Source organism: Agelaius tricolor, unplaced genomic scaffold, assembly GCF_023055355.1.
Source record: "Agelaius tricolor isolate 1412-34295 unplaced genomic scaffold, bAgeTri1.0.p SCAF_38, whole genome shotgun sequence".
NCBI classification, from domain to species: domain Eukaryota; kingdom Metazoa; phylum Chordata; class Aves; order Passeriformes; family Icteridae; genus Agelaius; species Agelaius tricolor.
Window position 1 is genome coordinate 3936160 of NW_027269298.1, and position 12659 is coordinate 3948818.

Genomic DNA, 12659 nt, shown 5'->3' on the forward strand with positions numbered 1-12659 from the left:
CGCAGCAGCCTCGCTGCAGCTGGACAGGCTGATCCCAGCCCAGGGGCCAGCCTGGCCTCTGGGGCCCTTCCAGAGAGCTGTGCCTCTCCCAGAATCAGCCACGCATTCACTGGGGTGGGAAAGCACCTCTAAGGGCATCAAATCCATCCTCAAACCTCACCCCCAGCACTGAGCCACGTCCCCACAGCCACACATCATTCAGACCCCCCCAGGCATGGATGCCAGGGCTGGACAACCCTTTTGGTAAAGAAATGTTGCCCCAAATCCAACCTAAATCTCCCCTGGCACAACTTGGGGCCATTTCCTCTGATCCCAAGGATTGTTTCTTGCAAGAAGAGACCGATCCCACCTGGCTACCAGGTAGATGGAGAGGGCAGGCACTGCCAAGCCTGGGCAAAAAGGCCCTGCAGATGCTCAGGCTGCTGTGGCACACAGCTCCCTGCCCTTGCTAATGAGTTAATGAGTCCCTGCACTCCTGCCCAGTGACTGATCCTTGTGGGGGAAGCACTGTGGGCAAGTTTGGAGGTGGGATGTGGGACCCTGAGGTGCCACAGACCCCCATGGCCCACTCAGGGGGGTGCCACCCTTACAGCAAGCAGGAAAGGCTCCCCTGATGGAGGGAACATGCCAGCCCCTGTGCCCTGATGGGACCTGATGGGGACGAGGATCCCAAAATAACCAGAGCAGAAGCCCAAGTGCGAGTGCTGAGCGTGGCATCCTTGGGTGAGATCGTGGCTGCCTGTCAGGGCTATGTAGGGCACCGAGATCCTGGCAGCTCCCCAGGGCCGTGGGAGGAGAGCTCAGCCTCCCAAAGCTCAGCCTGCTCCCCCAGCACCCAGCTCAGCCTCCCAAAGCTCAGCCTGCTCCCCAGCACCCAGCTCAGCCTGCCAAAGCTCAGCCTGCTCCCCCAGCACCCAGCTCAGCCTCCCAAAGCTCAGCCTGCTCCCCCAGCACCCAGCTCAGCCTCCCAAAGCTCAGCCTGCTCCCCCAGCACCCAGCTCAGCCTCCCAAAGCTCAGCCTGCTCCCCAGCACCCAGCTCAGCCTCCCAAAGCTCAGCCTGCTCCCCAGCACCCAGCTCAGCCTGCCAAAGCTCAGCCTTCTCCCCCAGCACCCAGCTCAGCCTCCCAAAGCTCAGCCTGCTCCCCCAGCACCCAGCTCAGCCTCCCAAAGCTCAGCCTGCTCCCCCAGCACCCAGCTCAGCCTCCCAAAGCTCAGCCTGCTCCCCCAGCACCCAGCTCAGCCTCCCAAAGCTCAGCCTGCTCCCCCAGCACCCAGCTCAGCCTCCCAAAGCTCAGCCTGCTCCCCAGCACCCAGCTCAGCCTCCCAAAGCTCAGCCTTCTCCCCCAGCACCCAGCTCAGCCCTCCCAAAGCTCAGCCTGCTCCCCAGCACCCAGCTCGGGGCGGGCACTGCCCCGTGCCCACAGGGCAAACCCTTTCTGGGTGAGCCTGGGCTTTGGGAGGTGGGCACCACACACAGGAGCAGCCACAACACTTCCAAAAGCCGGAGGGAGCTCAGGGCTGGGCCTGGCTGGGGCATGGCCGTGCTGTCCCTGCACAGGAGAGGGCACAAGGCCAGAGGATGAGCAGAGCTCAGGGCCCTTCCAGCCCCTTGGGGCAGCTCCAGAGCCCCAGGGCAGGAGAAGAAGCAGCCAGGCCTGAGCCCTGGCAGGAATCAGCTGTGCTGATGAAGGGCTCTGCTCTCAGTGAGGGATGGTGGCTGCCACTCCCTGCGCTGTCACCGGGGTCTGGGACAATGTCCTGATCACCAGGACCCCTGCATTTGCACATTGCCCCCATAGCTGAGCCCCTGCCCAACTCCTGCCCTGAAAACACCCCCAGCATCCCCCAGAGAGATGCCCAGAAGCACCAGCAGTGCCTGGGCACCTCCCTGGCCCAGAAGCACCAGCAGTGCCACCTCCCTGGCCTGGCAGAAGAGCCAAGGCTGGCAGGAGAGCTGAGGCTCAGCCCTGGGGACAGCAGGCACAGAGCCAGGGGAGGGCTGGGTGATGGAGCCCAAGGCTGGGAGATGCTCCAGGGTGGGCACAGACCAAAACACTGCCAGCACACAGCCCCAGCCCACTGCAAAGCCCAGTGCCCCCAAAACACCCCAAAAACATCCCAAAAACACCCCAAAAACACCCCAAACACCTCCCAGCCATGGCTGCCCAGCACAGCAGAACAAAGCACATCAAAGGCAAAGAGCTCCATGAACAGAACCCATCAGATCCCCCAGGCTGGAGCTGGGCAGGGGTGGGCAGACCCCACACAGGGGATGTCCCTGGCACAGCATTTGTCCTGCACAGAACCCCCTCTTCCAGAGCTGAGGCTGCAAACCAGCACGTGGCATTTGCTGAGGGCACAGAGAGGGCTCTGAAAGGCCTTTGCTGGAAGAAGCTTTTGTTAAAGAAAGGTTAAAAATAAATAAATTGACTTTTTGTCCCTGCAGGAGGGAATTCTGCAGCACAGCAATGGTTCAGCAGGGAACTGTGTCCCGTGGAGAGCCTCACCTGGAGAGCTCCTGCAAGCACTGGGTGGCTGCAGGGGCTGCACTGGCCAGACTGGACCTCTCTGGGGTTCATTTGTGTGCAAGTGTCAGGCAAAAACACCACATTTAGCAAGTCCTGTTTGTTAATACCAGGCTGGCCCTGAGGGGGAACAAACATCCATCGCTCAGAAATTCTATTTTCAGACACATTTGGGTAAATTCCTCCCTCTCTGGAGTGCTTTACCTCCAAGAACCTCACATCAAACTCAGCCTAGCAGAGAGCTGCTCCTTCCACAGAGGAGACTCCAGCACCTTGTTGACTGTACAGGGCTGAGGCAGAGTCCCATTTATTCCTGCCAAAAATATCTCAAACTGAGAGACAGGGCAGGGCTGGGGGGTGGGAGTGTGCAGAGTGAAGGAGAAAGGAAGGGAGGGAAGGATCCAGATCCAGCTGCTGCCCAGGGGAAAGGAGCAGCCAGGCTCCTGTGGGACACACAGCAAAAGGACAACAGGGAACAGGCACAGGATCAGCAAGGGAACAATTATTCACCTGAGAACGACCAAACCCAGCACCCAAAGGAGCTGAGCAATGTCCAGTGAGATGTTCAAAATTCAGCAGGACTGGTCCTGAGCCAGCTGGGACAGCTTTAAAGCCAGTCTGGCTCCAGGTGCTGTCCAAGCCCAGCTCTTCTGCAATGCTAATCCTCCTCCCAAAGCTCAGCAGCTCAACCAACGCAGCTGAGGGGGCCCAGAGGGGACACAGAGCCCTGCCAAGGGCTGGGGCAGAGCATCCAAACCAGCCAGCAAAGGGGAATGTTTGCAATCCCTCCGGAGCCCCTCAGTGTGCCCCGGGACAGGCAGTGGCCAGAGCTTCCCCTGCTTCCAGCAGAGCTGCACAAACAGGACATGGGTATCTCGTAAAAACCTTTGTTTGTGTTTTTAAACCCACAGCTCTGGCTCTGCAGGGAGATCACTGCCCCTGAGATGGGATCCCAAGGGATGTTTGCCTGTCCTGCCCCTGCCAGCAGCTCCTTCCCAGGCACAGAGTGCTCTGTGCAGCTCTGCCTCCCCTCACACCTTTCCCCATCAATCCCCCAGCACAAGGGACAAACCTGCCTCAGGAACAGCCTGGCTGGCAGGGAGGAGGCTCAGCCTCTCCTGGCTGGTCCCAGCCACTCTCACCTGGTGCCAGGGGAGGCTCAGAGCCCAGGCAGCCGCTCTGCATGGCCAGGAGGCTCCCAGTTCCATCCCCATCTCACGGCAATCCCTGGCACACAGAAAGAGCTCCAAGCCTCTGTTCTGGAGGGTACTTCCAGATCCCACCTGCAGGTCACCAGACACAGGAAAATATCCCTGTGCTGGATGCCCAGGGGCAGCCCTGAATTCCCCTTTTTGCTCCCAAAGCTGTGGAGTGGTTTTTCCCTCGGATGAATTCAAATCCTTTCCTCCTGTTTTGACTGGGAACCCCTAAAAGCTTTGAGATGCTGCAGTGACTCAGAGACGGAGTAAGGAGGTAAATCAAGTAGGTGAGAATAGATTTCCCTGGCTTCAATCATCAGGAGGAATCATTTGCATCCTGAGAACACCCTGTAACGCACACCCCCTTCCACCTGCACCTGGGAATTCACTCCCAGCTCCCAGGGACAGTCGGTAACGCTGCTGGAGTCTGGCTTTGGGAGACACAGAGCGTCTCAAACTCACTGCTCATCCCTTCCAAACCCATCTTCCTGCCTTCGGTGCAGCACGGGGAGAGAAGTGCAGAAACCTCAACCTTAATTGCCAGTTCGTGGCTGAGCAGCAGTGCCCAGGGAAGGAGGAGATCCTGGGGTGGGGAATCCAACCCTGCAGGCTGCCAGGGGTGTCAGAGTGTTCCACCAACTTCTGCACCTCTCAGCAGCAGCCTCTCACAACAAGACTGCAGCAAACCACTTAAAACTCCTGTGAAACCCAGGGAATTGGGTTTTTATACAGTCCTGGGACTGACCTTCTCTTGAGGATCCACCAAAACACTGTAGTGATGTGATTTTTGGAATTGCTGCCCTCCAGATCCTTGCAGCATCCCTACTTTATTCTGTGCTCCCACAAAAGACAAGGAGGATCAACCCTGGGATGAAGGTTTGGTCCCCTGGACTGGGGCAGGAACCCACCAAGCCCCGGGGTCCCAGGGAGGAGAAGCCTCTCTTGGATGTTTAATCAGTGCTGATCAGAGGGATGAGTTTGTAGCAGTCTCCCAGTTGTATTTTCCTGGTCCCTACACATCTGGTTTGACCACTGACCCTGTCCTGAGGGGGACACCCCCAGAACCTGGGAGAGCACAGAGAGGAAGCAGTCTTGCCCCAAAGGCTTTGCCCACAGTGGTGCCCAGGATGTGCCCTCAGAGATTCAGGTACCCCCAGGACAGCCCCAGCTTTGGTGCCTCTTTACAGCAATGAAAGCAAGGCACAAAACCAGACCACAAACAGCCTGACCAGCACTGGGAGCAGACCCAGACTGCCAAAACATTCTGAGACAGCACCAGCTCCAGGGATTTAGTCCCACTGCACCCCACGATGCCCACCTCAGCCTCCACGCGTGTGAGCCTGGCAGACTCAGAGGCAGTGCCCCACCAGCTCCCAGTGTTTGCCCACCAGAGCCCCGGCACTGGAGCCACCTGGAGCACTGTCACACCACTCCAGGGACACTCCCAGGTGCTCAGTGTGCCAGGCTCTGCCTCCCAGCCCTGCAGACCGAAGCGTGTGCCCGGCACGGCAGCGGCCACGCCGGCGCTCCCCAGCACACACCTCCCTCCCCGGCTTCCCCAGCTGCTGCTCCTGGCTCCCTGCCACCCTCCCCCCAGACACGCCAAGAGGCAGGAGCTGAGGCATTAATTCATTCCAGCCTAAAGCCTCAAACAAGTAAAATTCCCCCCAGCCTGAGCAGGAGCCTCCCTGCCATGCCCATTTGCAGCAAATGACATCCTGGAAGACATACAGTACACAGTCACAGGTGAGCAGCATGGATGGGCTGAAAGGCTGGGGAGATGGTGGGAAAGAATGGAACAGAAAATGGAACGAACAGAATAAGAGCTGAATTAGTGACATTTGCATCCTCATCGTAACTAGGGGACCTGGCTCCTTCTGAATCACTGAAATCCCAGTGCAGCACAGAGCATCCTCCTCCTCCTCCTGAAAAACAGCTCCTTCCTCGCTCTACACTCAGCTCTGGGCTTGCAGGAAGGCTGCAGCATTTCCTATGGCAGCTTTTTTTTTTTTTTTATTGCAGTTACAAATGAATTATTGCTCAGATGGGGGACTGAGCATCTCCCCTGCCACACAAACATGGTGCTAAGGCACAGTGGGTACTGTGGCATTAGCAGTGTAAATAAGCTCGGGGTTTCTGCTGCACAGGGAAGGTGCACTGCAAGTTAACAGTGGTGTGTGGCAGCCCCACGGTCTCAGTCTGCCATTCAGACATGCTTTAGGCATATTAAAAAAAAAATAAAAATCAAGAAGCACCTATAAAAAATTTAAAGGAACTGGTTTCCTTCTGCTCCAGCTCCCTCTTTCATAACACAACTTTAGAGCTGCCGTGGCTCTTTAACATAGGATTTGATCCACCACCCCTCCAGCCCGTGGAGGCACTAATCCTTTCCCTCTCATTTCCAAGAGAAAAGGTGCTGCCTTCCCCCCCCAGCCTCCCCAGCAGCCCTGCAATACCTTTGTCCGACATCACTCCCCATGGATCCCATCCTCCGAGACGGTAACAAGGGGCTCACCCCGTGCACATCTTCTGTCGTGCCTGGTGGGACGGTTTTGACATGGGAATTGCTCTCTGAAGGGGAATTCTTCAGCTTGGCTCTTGCCATCCTGCCAGCCTCGGCTGCCTGTGAGAGTTGCTCCTGTTTCCCCCCTGAACTCTCTCATACATAGCAATCCTCACCGCAATCACTTTAGAGCTGTCGGCACGTACCATCTCCTTCCTCCTTCTCTCTCCCCAGTCACGGCTGCTCAGTGGAACAATCCTGCCCTGTGCATTTATTTTGGTAGTGAGGGGAGTCAAGGCAAACTCTCCGGCCTTGCTGCCGCAACAAATTTGGTGCAAAACCGCCGAGAAAACGTCCACGATGCAGAAATCTCTGAAAAGGCTTTGTTTGCTAAATAATGAAATTGCCTTGCCTGACTCTGCCAAAAGAAGGATTGCACAGCTTTTATCACCACGGGCAGGGCAGGGGCTGGAGGATTATTTTCTCTCCCCATTGCTGTTTTTTTGGTAGCAGCACGAGGAGGAGGAAGCTATTTTATCTTATCCCTCCGTGTACAGAGCAGCGTGCTCGCTGCGTGCCAGGGAACACCCTCAGCAGCTTTGGCTCTCTCAGGCATGCAGCAGCAGAGCTCTGTCCCCTCCTGAATGCTGGGAGCCAGCAGAGAGGAGCTCCTGCTGTTCCCCCAGAGGGGCCAGCAGGGCTCAGTTCCTGCTCACCTGGCCAGGCAGGTGCATGGTGTCACCTGGCCCAGGCTGACTCACCTTTCCCTCCACAGGTGACAGCAAAAGCTGCTGCCCCTCAGCACTCCTGGCATCCATTTCTCAAGATATCCAACAGGAAAGGGAATTCAGGGGAGAGCTGAGCTGGAGAGAACCCCTGAGTGCACAGGTGGGGTTGGAAAGGAGTGCAGGGAAAGAGTCCTGTGTCCTTCCCTCTTTTGGGAATGCCACCATCCCAGAGCTGTGTTTGTGGGCAGGCAGGAACAAAAAGCATCCTGAAGGTGCCACAGCCTGGGTGGGGCCCAGGGCTCAGCACCATGGACAGCAGTGTCACCACAGCGCCGTCGATGTCACCACAGCTCTTGCCGTGTCACCCCAACGTGCCAACCCCACCCCAGGTGGTGCCAGCCCACCACACCAGGGCTGCCCCACGGCCCAGCCCCACTGCAGGGCAGGGCTGCCCCTCTGCAGGCTGGAAATAAAGAATAAATTCACTGATGGTCACCACGTCATGGCCTAAGCCAATGGGAATGGTCAGGCTCCACCACAGGATTTCTTTAAATGTTTTTGTACAAAAAGTCAGTGCATTGACTGGAAGGGTCTTGCCAGAGCCTGGGACCTGCAGCTGTGAGAGGGCTGGGAGAGCAGGGCAGGAGCTGCCCTGGATGGGAATTGTGGGATCCAATCCTTTCCTTTCAGAGTGAAACGCTGACAATTCCCTTTGGCACAGCTCCATGCCCTAACCACACCTTCCACCCCCTGCCAGGCTGTCAGAGCACCCAGAATCACCATCCTGTGCCAAATGCTGGAAGAAAAGGCCAAAAGGGCAGTCCTTTGCTTCCTCCCTCTGCCAGGAGCTGCTCTGCCCTCTGCTCTTCCCCCACCATCAGTACCCAGCCACCATTTACCCCATGGCACAAAGGCAGTCCCCAAAGTCCCCATTTCCTGTTAAACAAATCCTGGTTTCCCTTCTCAGTGTTATTTCTTAATGGGATTGCACCATCCCTACTTTGTTTCTGCATTTTGAAATGCAAAATGGATAAAAAACCCACAGCCCCTTTCTTAATGTGCCAGCTTTCAGCACACATTTAATTTCTTGCTTTGCCTTGAAACGATTCATTAGCTCAATACATTAATTTCCCACCCAAGTCATTCCTTTCTGCTTCATGGTTTGATTCAGACTCTTCAACTTATTGTTCCACATCTCTTTACTTGGGGGTGTTGTCCTCAAACACCAAATATAATCTGTTATGACCAAATATAATCTGTCATCCCTCTGGGCTGGTGTGCCCTGATAAATCCTCCTGGACCACAGAACCACTGGGATGGGGCAATTCATCCAAAAAGAGACAGATGTGTCTCCTTTTGGATGAATTCTACATTCCATTGTATTCCTAACTGCAGAAGAATGTTAATTTTAGGCTTGAGATTAGATGTGGAAAGGGGCTTAGGTTTAAGTTATTCATCCCAGCACTAATGCCCTCACACAGCAGCAGGAACAGGAGAGGGATTGGGGAAAGATCTGGGGGATTTTAACAGAACATATAAACCCTCCTGTCATAGTTGTGCTGTGCAGGAGGTGACAAAAAGCACAGAGAGCCCCGTGAGGAACTCAGATCCTGAGCCCTGTGAGGAACTCAGCCATGTGAGGAACTCAGATCCTGCCCACAGAAGCCTCTCCATGATGTTGCCTTTTCTGTCAAGCACTAAAACACAAACCAAGAGAGGAAAACCAGAGACAGGGGAATGATGTGACCCCAGGCCACGAGAAACTGCAGCAAGGGCTGTGGGTCAGAGCAACCATTCCCTTTCTGGGGAGAGGAGAGGTGTTCAATGCTGAGCAGAACCTCTGAGAGCCTGGATGATGCTCCAGGGCAACTTGGGGCGCCCAGCCCTGCCCTGAGCAGCCAGAGCAGCTCCTGTGCTGTGCTTCCATCAGCAAACACTCCTCTCCCAGCAGGGCAGGGCGTTCCCCACTCCGCCTGAGGGCCCGGAGCCCAGCAGAGCAGTGGGAGCAGGGGTGAGGCAGAGGCTGAGCCAAGGCAGCCCCGTGCATGCAGCACACCCAGGGCACTCAGCCTGTTCCTAGAAAGAGCCGTGGCTGTCACCTGAGCCAGCCCTGCAGGGACACATCCCCTGTGCCTCTGCCCAGGGGACACAGCAGCCAGCTCCACGCGGAGCTCCTTGATTGAGCAGCACCTCCTCCCAGGGGGCAAAACCAACCAAACACAACCTTGGGAACAGCAAAGCCCAAATCAGAATTCCTCAGGTCCAGAAGCACCTCCCAGGCCGGCTGAATGCCAACCATCTGACTGCAAGCCAGGAAATGGATGTTTAATTTTAGTTGGAGAGCCCATTACAAAGTGCTGATTTCTCATTTCAGCATCTTCATAATGCAGAGACCACTGCTGTGCCGGGGGCTGGAGACATGGCTGGGAATTGCTGAGCAGCAGTTGCAGGGGTAATAATATTTCAGAAAACAAGATTAAGAAAGAAGCAGATTCTTCATTGCTCTTAATTGAATCCACAGCAACTGCACTGTTAAATATTCTCCCTTTTATCCAGGCCGCTTTCAGTCCTGGCTGCCAAAACTCCCTTTACTCACATCTCCAACTTATTAATAATAAAGCATCACCCTGTCCATTAGAAGTAGTTGATGATACAGGAAGGGGTTGAGTTTTTTCCCATTTTCTGGCAAACAAACCTGCTCTGTTGAGACACAACCCAAGAGTGTTAGCTTGCAGGACCTCTTCAGGGAAAGCCAGGTTAATGTATTTTAAAATCTCAAAAGGAATCAGCTCTGCAAAGATCATTCCAAACCCACAAGGAGTAACCTGGATGGGAAAACACACTTTGGAAGAAGAGCTTGTGCTCATGAGCAGCCAGAAGCTCGCAGGAGATGTTACCAGAGCTGCTGCTCCAAGGAGGGGCTGTGTTCATACAAATAAAATGTTAACTGCAGGGACCCCGAGCTGAAAAAGCCATTAATGCTCATTATTATCCCTCCAGGAACCCCTGGACAGCCTTGGAAAGCAGCTCTAGGAAAATCACCTTTCCCTGCATGGCCCCTCTGTGTTTTGCAGAGCAACCCTGACCTCCCTTCATTTAATAACACCGAGGAAAAACAAGATCCCATGTAATTTATGACTGCCAGCAACACCTCCTGTATTTCAGGACCCCAACAAATGTCACAGCGTGACATTATCAGCTCAATAAACTTCAGAGGGCCACTAATGCTCAGACAAATGCACAGAGCTGCCTGGCACAGCCTCTTGCTGGGGTGTTTTTCACGAAGTGCACATGCACCAGCCCTGCCCCTGAGCCACCAGGGAATGCCCTACATTGTCACCAGGCACTCTGCAAAATTGCTTTGCAAAAGCTGCCAAGGTTTGGAGGTTGCCAAGGCTCAGGCAGAGCCCTGGAAAAAACCACCCCCCATCCCACCGAGGATCCTGCAGCCAAGGCACAGGAAACAGCAGCTGAAATATCCCCCTGCAGCAGAACTGCAAGGCACAGGAAACACCACTGGAACATCCCTCTGCAGCAGAACTGCCTGCAAATGTCCATGCTTCTGAGGAAATTCAAAGATTTGATTTTTTTTCCTCTGTTCACTAATCGTTCCCTATCCCAATGGGAAGTTAAAATCACAGAAAAAGGAGCTTCTGCTTCCTCACCAGAATGTTTTTTTCCTCTTGACATTTGTCTCAGTGAAAACAGTAAATTTGCCAAAAAGAAAAAAAAAATAAAAAAGAAAAAATGTTGGTGCTTCATCCTCTTCCTCTGTGCAGAACTTGGCCTTTCCATGCCTGTGCAGTGCCAGAGCAGCTCCCACACACACACGGGGAGCATGGACACCCTCAGAGCCCTCTGGGACAGCCAGGATCCCCCCACCTGCTCCCCCAACAGCACACCCTGCTCAAGAGAGCCCCAGGGAACTCTTTTCCCAACAAAACAAATCCTTCTGCCAGGAATTCTGACTTCCATCAGCTCCTGGAATTACAGTCAGTGAGAGAGCTGAACCCAAGGAGCTCCAGTTCCTTCCACAGTCAAACAGACAACACCAATACATTGATTAACTCAGATTGGAGATATTGCAATGTGCAGCAGATGCCTGGGAAGGGATTTATGTAGGTATTTATTAATAAAAGTGCTTTTAGGAAATACTTTTACCTATTGATCCTGAGTCAATTATAAAAAACTTCTCTCCATTTTCTTTCCATTAGCCTGGAGAGGAAGGGCCCTGGCATGGGAGCGGGAGCTCAGCACTGCTGGGAGAGCCAGCAGAGCTCTGCCAAAGATGAAATTTAAAATTCACAGAGGATAAAATCAAATCCCTCCTGAGGGGCTTCAGAAAGGCAGGGTGGAGGGTGACTCCTACTGCCAGTGCCAGGAGGGGCATCCAGGTGAGCTGGGGCTGATCCCATGGGAGAAACATGGATCCATGGGGCATCCAGGTGAGATGGGGCTGATCCCATGGGAGAAACATGGATGCATGGGGCATCCAGGTGAGCTGGGACTGATCCCATGGGAGAAACATGGATCTGTGGGGCATCCAGGTGAGCTGGGGCTGTCCTGGGGCCGATCCCATGGGACAGACACGGATCTGTGGGGCAGGTGCTGCTGGAGCAGGGCAGGGCCACAGGATGCCCCAGCCACACTTTGCAATTCAAAGCACTTGCACACCAGTCCTGCCTTGATCTCCTGTCCCGAGGGTGGTGGGTCCTGCCTTCCCCACTCCCTGCAGCTGAGTGCCAAAGGTATTGGGAGGATTTCCCAGGATTTTGGCTTCCCTGGAGGCGAATCCATGCAGTAATGGGCTGTGAGCAGCAGGGCAGCACTGAAAGCATCTCAGGGACTCTGCCACCTGCACTCCCAGGCCTTGGCCACTCACTGCCCATTACTGTCACAGCCAAAACAAGCCTCCACTTGCCTGGGCTCCCTGCAGGCTGGAGAGGGCCAGGATGCACCAGGGGGATGTAGAGCAGGACTGAGAAGAGGGGAAAAACCCCAAAATTCAGTGACTTCACAAGAAGATGTTATGGCCTCTGAGTCCTCCCACTAAGAAATTAATCAATGACTGAATTAATTATTTCAATGGAATTTCTCCATGCACTACACAGAGAGCACCAAGGAACAGAGGGAGGAGAACATTCCCAAGCAATGGGGCTTTGAGCAGCTGCAGAGGGGAAGGGCAGGGCAAATAACACACACCAGGGCCAGAAACACCCACCCAGCAGCACCCAGGGCACAGCAAACCCAGCCTGTGTCCTGCTTTGCCTTTCTGTCCCCTCCTCCCTGTGCCTTGGCAGGGTTAATGCCTCTCACCACAGGCTCTGACGAGTTCCCTGAGAAGCCATCAGATGGATCTGCACCACTTGGAGCCCTCTAGGACTCCTTTCTGACATTTGTCTTTAAAAAGCAATGCCATTCATATGAAAAGTTGATTAATTCCACTTGTTCTAATGAGGCTCACAAATAAAAGCTATTCCCCCTGCTCACGGGGGGGATAATGGTCCTTACCCTTCTCACACAGCCCTGCACTTCCAGGGGCGAGAAGCTCTGTACCCAGCACTGAGTGTTATTATTAAACTGTCATTAAAAGCATTTCAGGAGAAGTTCACAAACTGCAGGGATTTCTGTCATCACAGCATCTGGCTGGGACAGGGCTTGGGCTGAGTGCTGCTGCCAAAATCCCAAATTCCCTCTCTCCAT

At 54.6% G+C, this 12659-nt stretch overlaps 1 protein-coding gene across 12 annotated transcripts in view; it reads right to left on the bottom strand.

Annotated features, from left to right (window-relative positions):
* Positions 1–12659, bottom strand: part of KCNT1 (potassium sodium-activated channel subfamily T member 1) — an 81799-nt gene that overhangs the window by 38175 nt on the left and 30965 nt on the right. Inside the window, exon 1 of one of the 12 annotated variants that reach the window (XM_071454183.1) lies at positions 6182–6569. The exons of 7 other annotated variants lie outside the window; for them this stretch is intronic. In XM_071454183.1, the coding sequence (XP_071310284.1) occupies positions 6182–6330 (149 nt within the window). In that variant the 5' untranslated portion in view covers positions 6331–6569. Of the gene's footprint in view, positions 1–6181; positions 6570–12659 lie in introns of those variants that run through there. 4 more of the 12 variants (XM_071454181.1, XM_071454182.1, XM_071454185.1 and 1 more) reach the window with 4 other exon arrangements.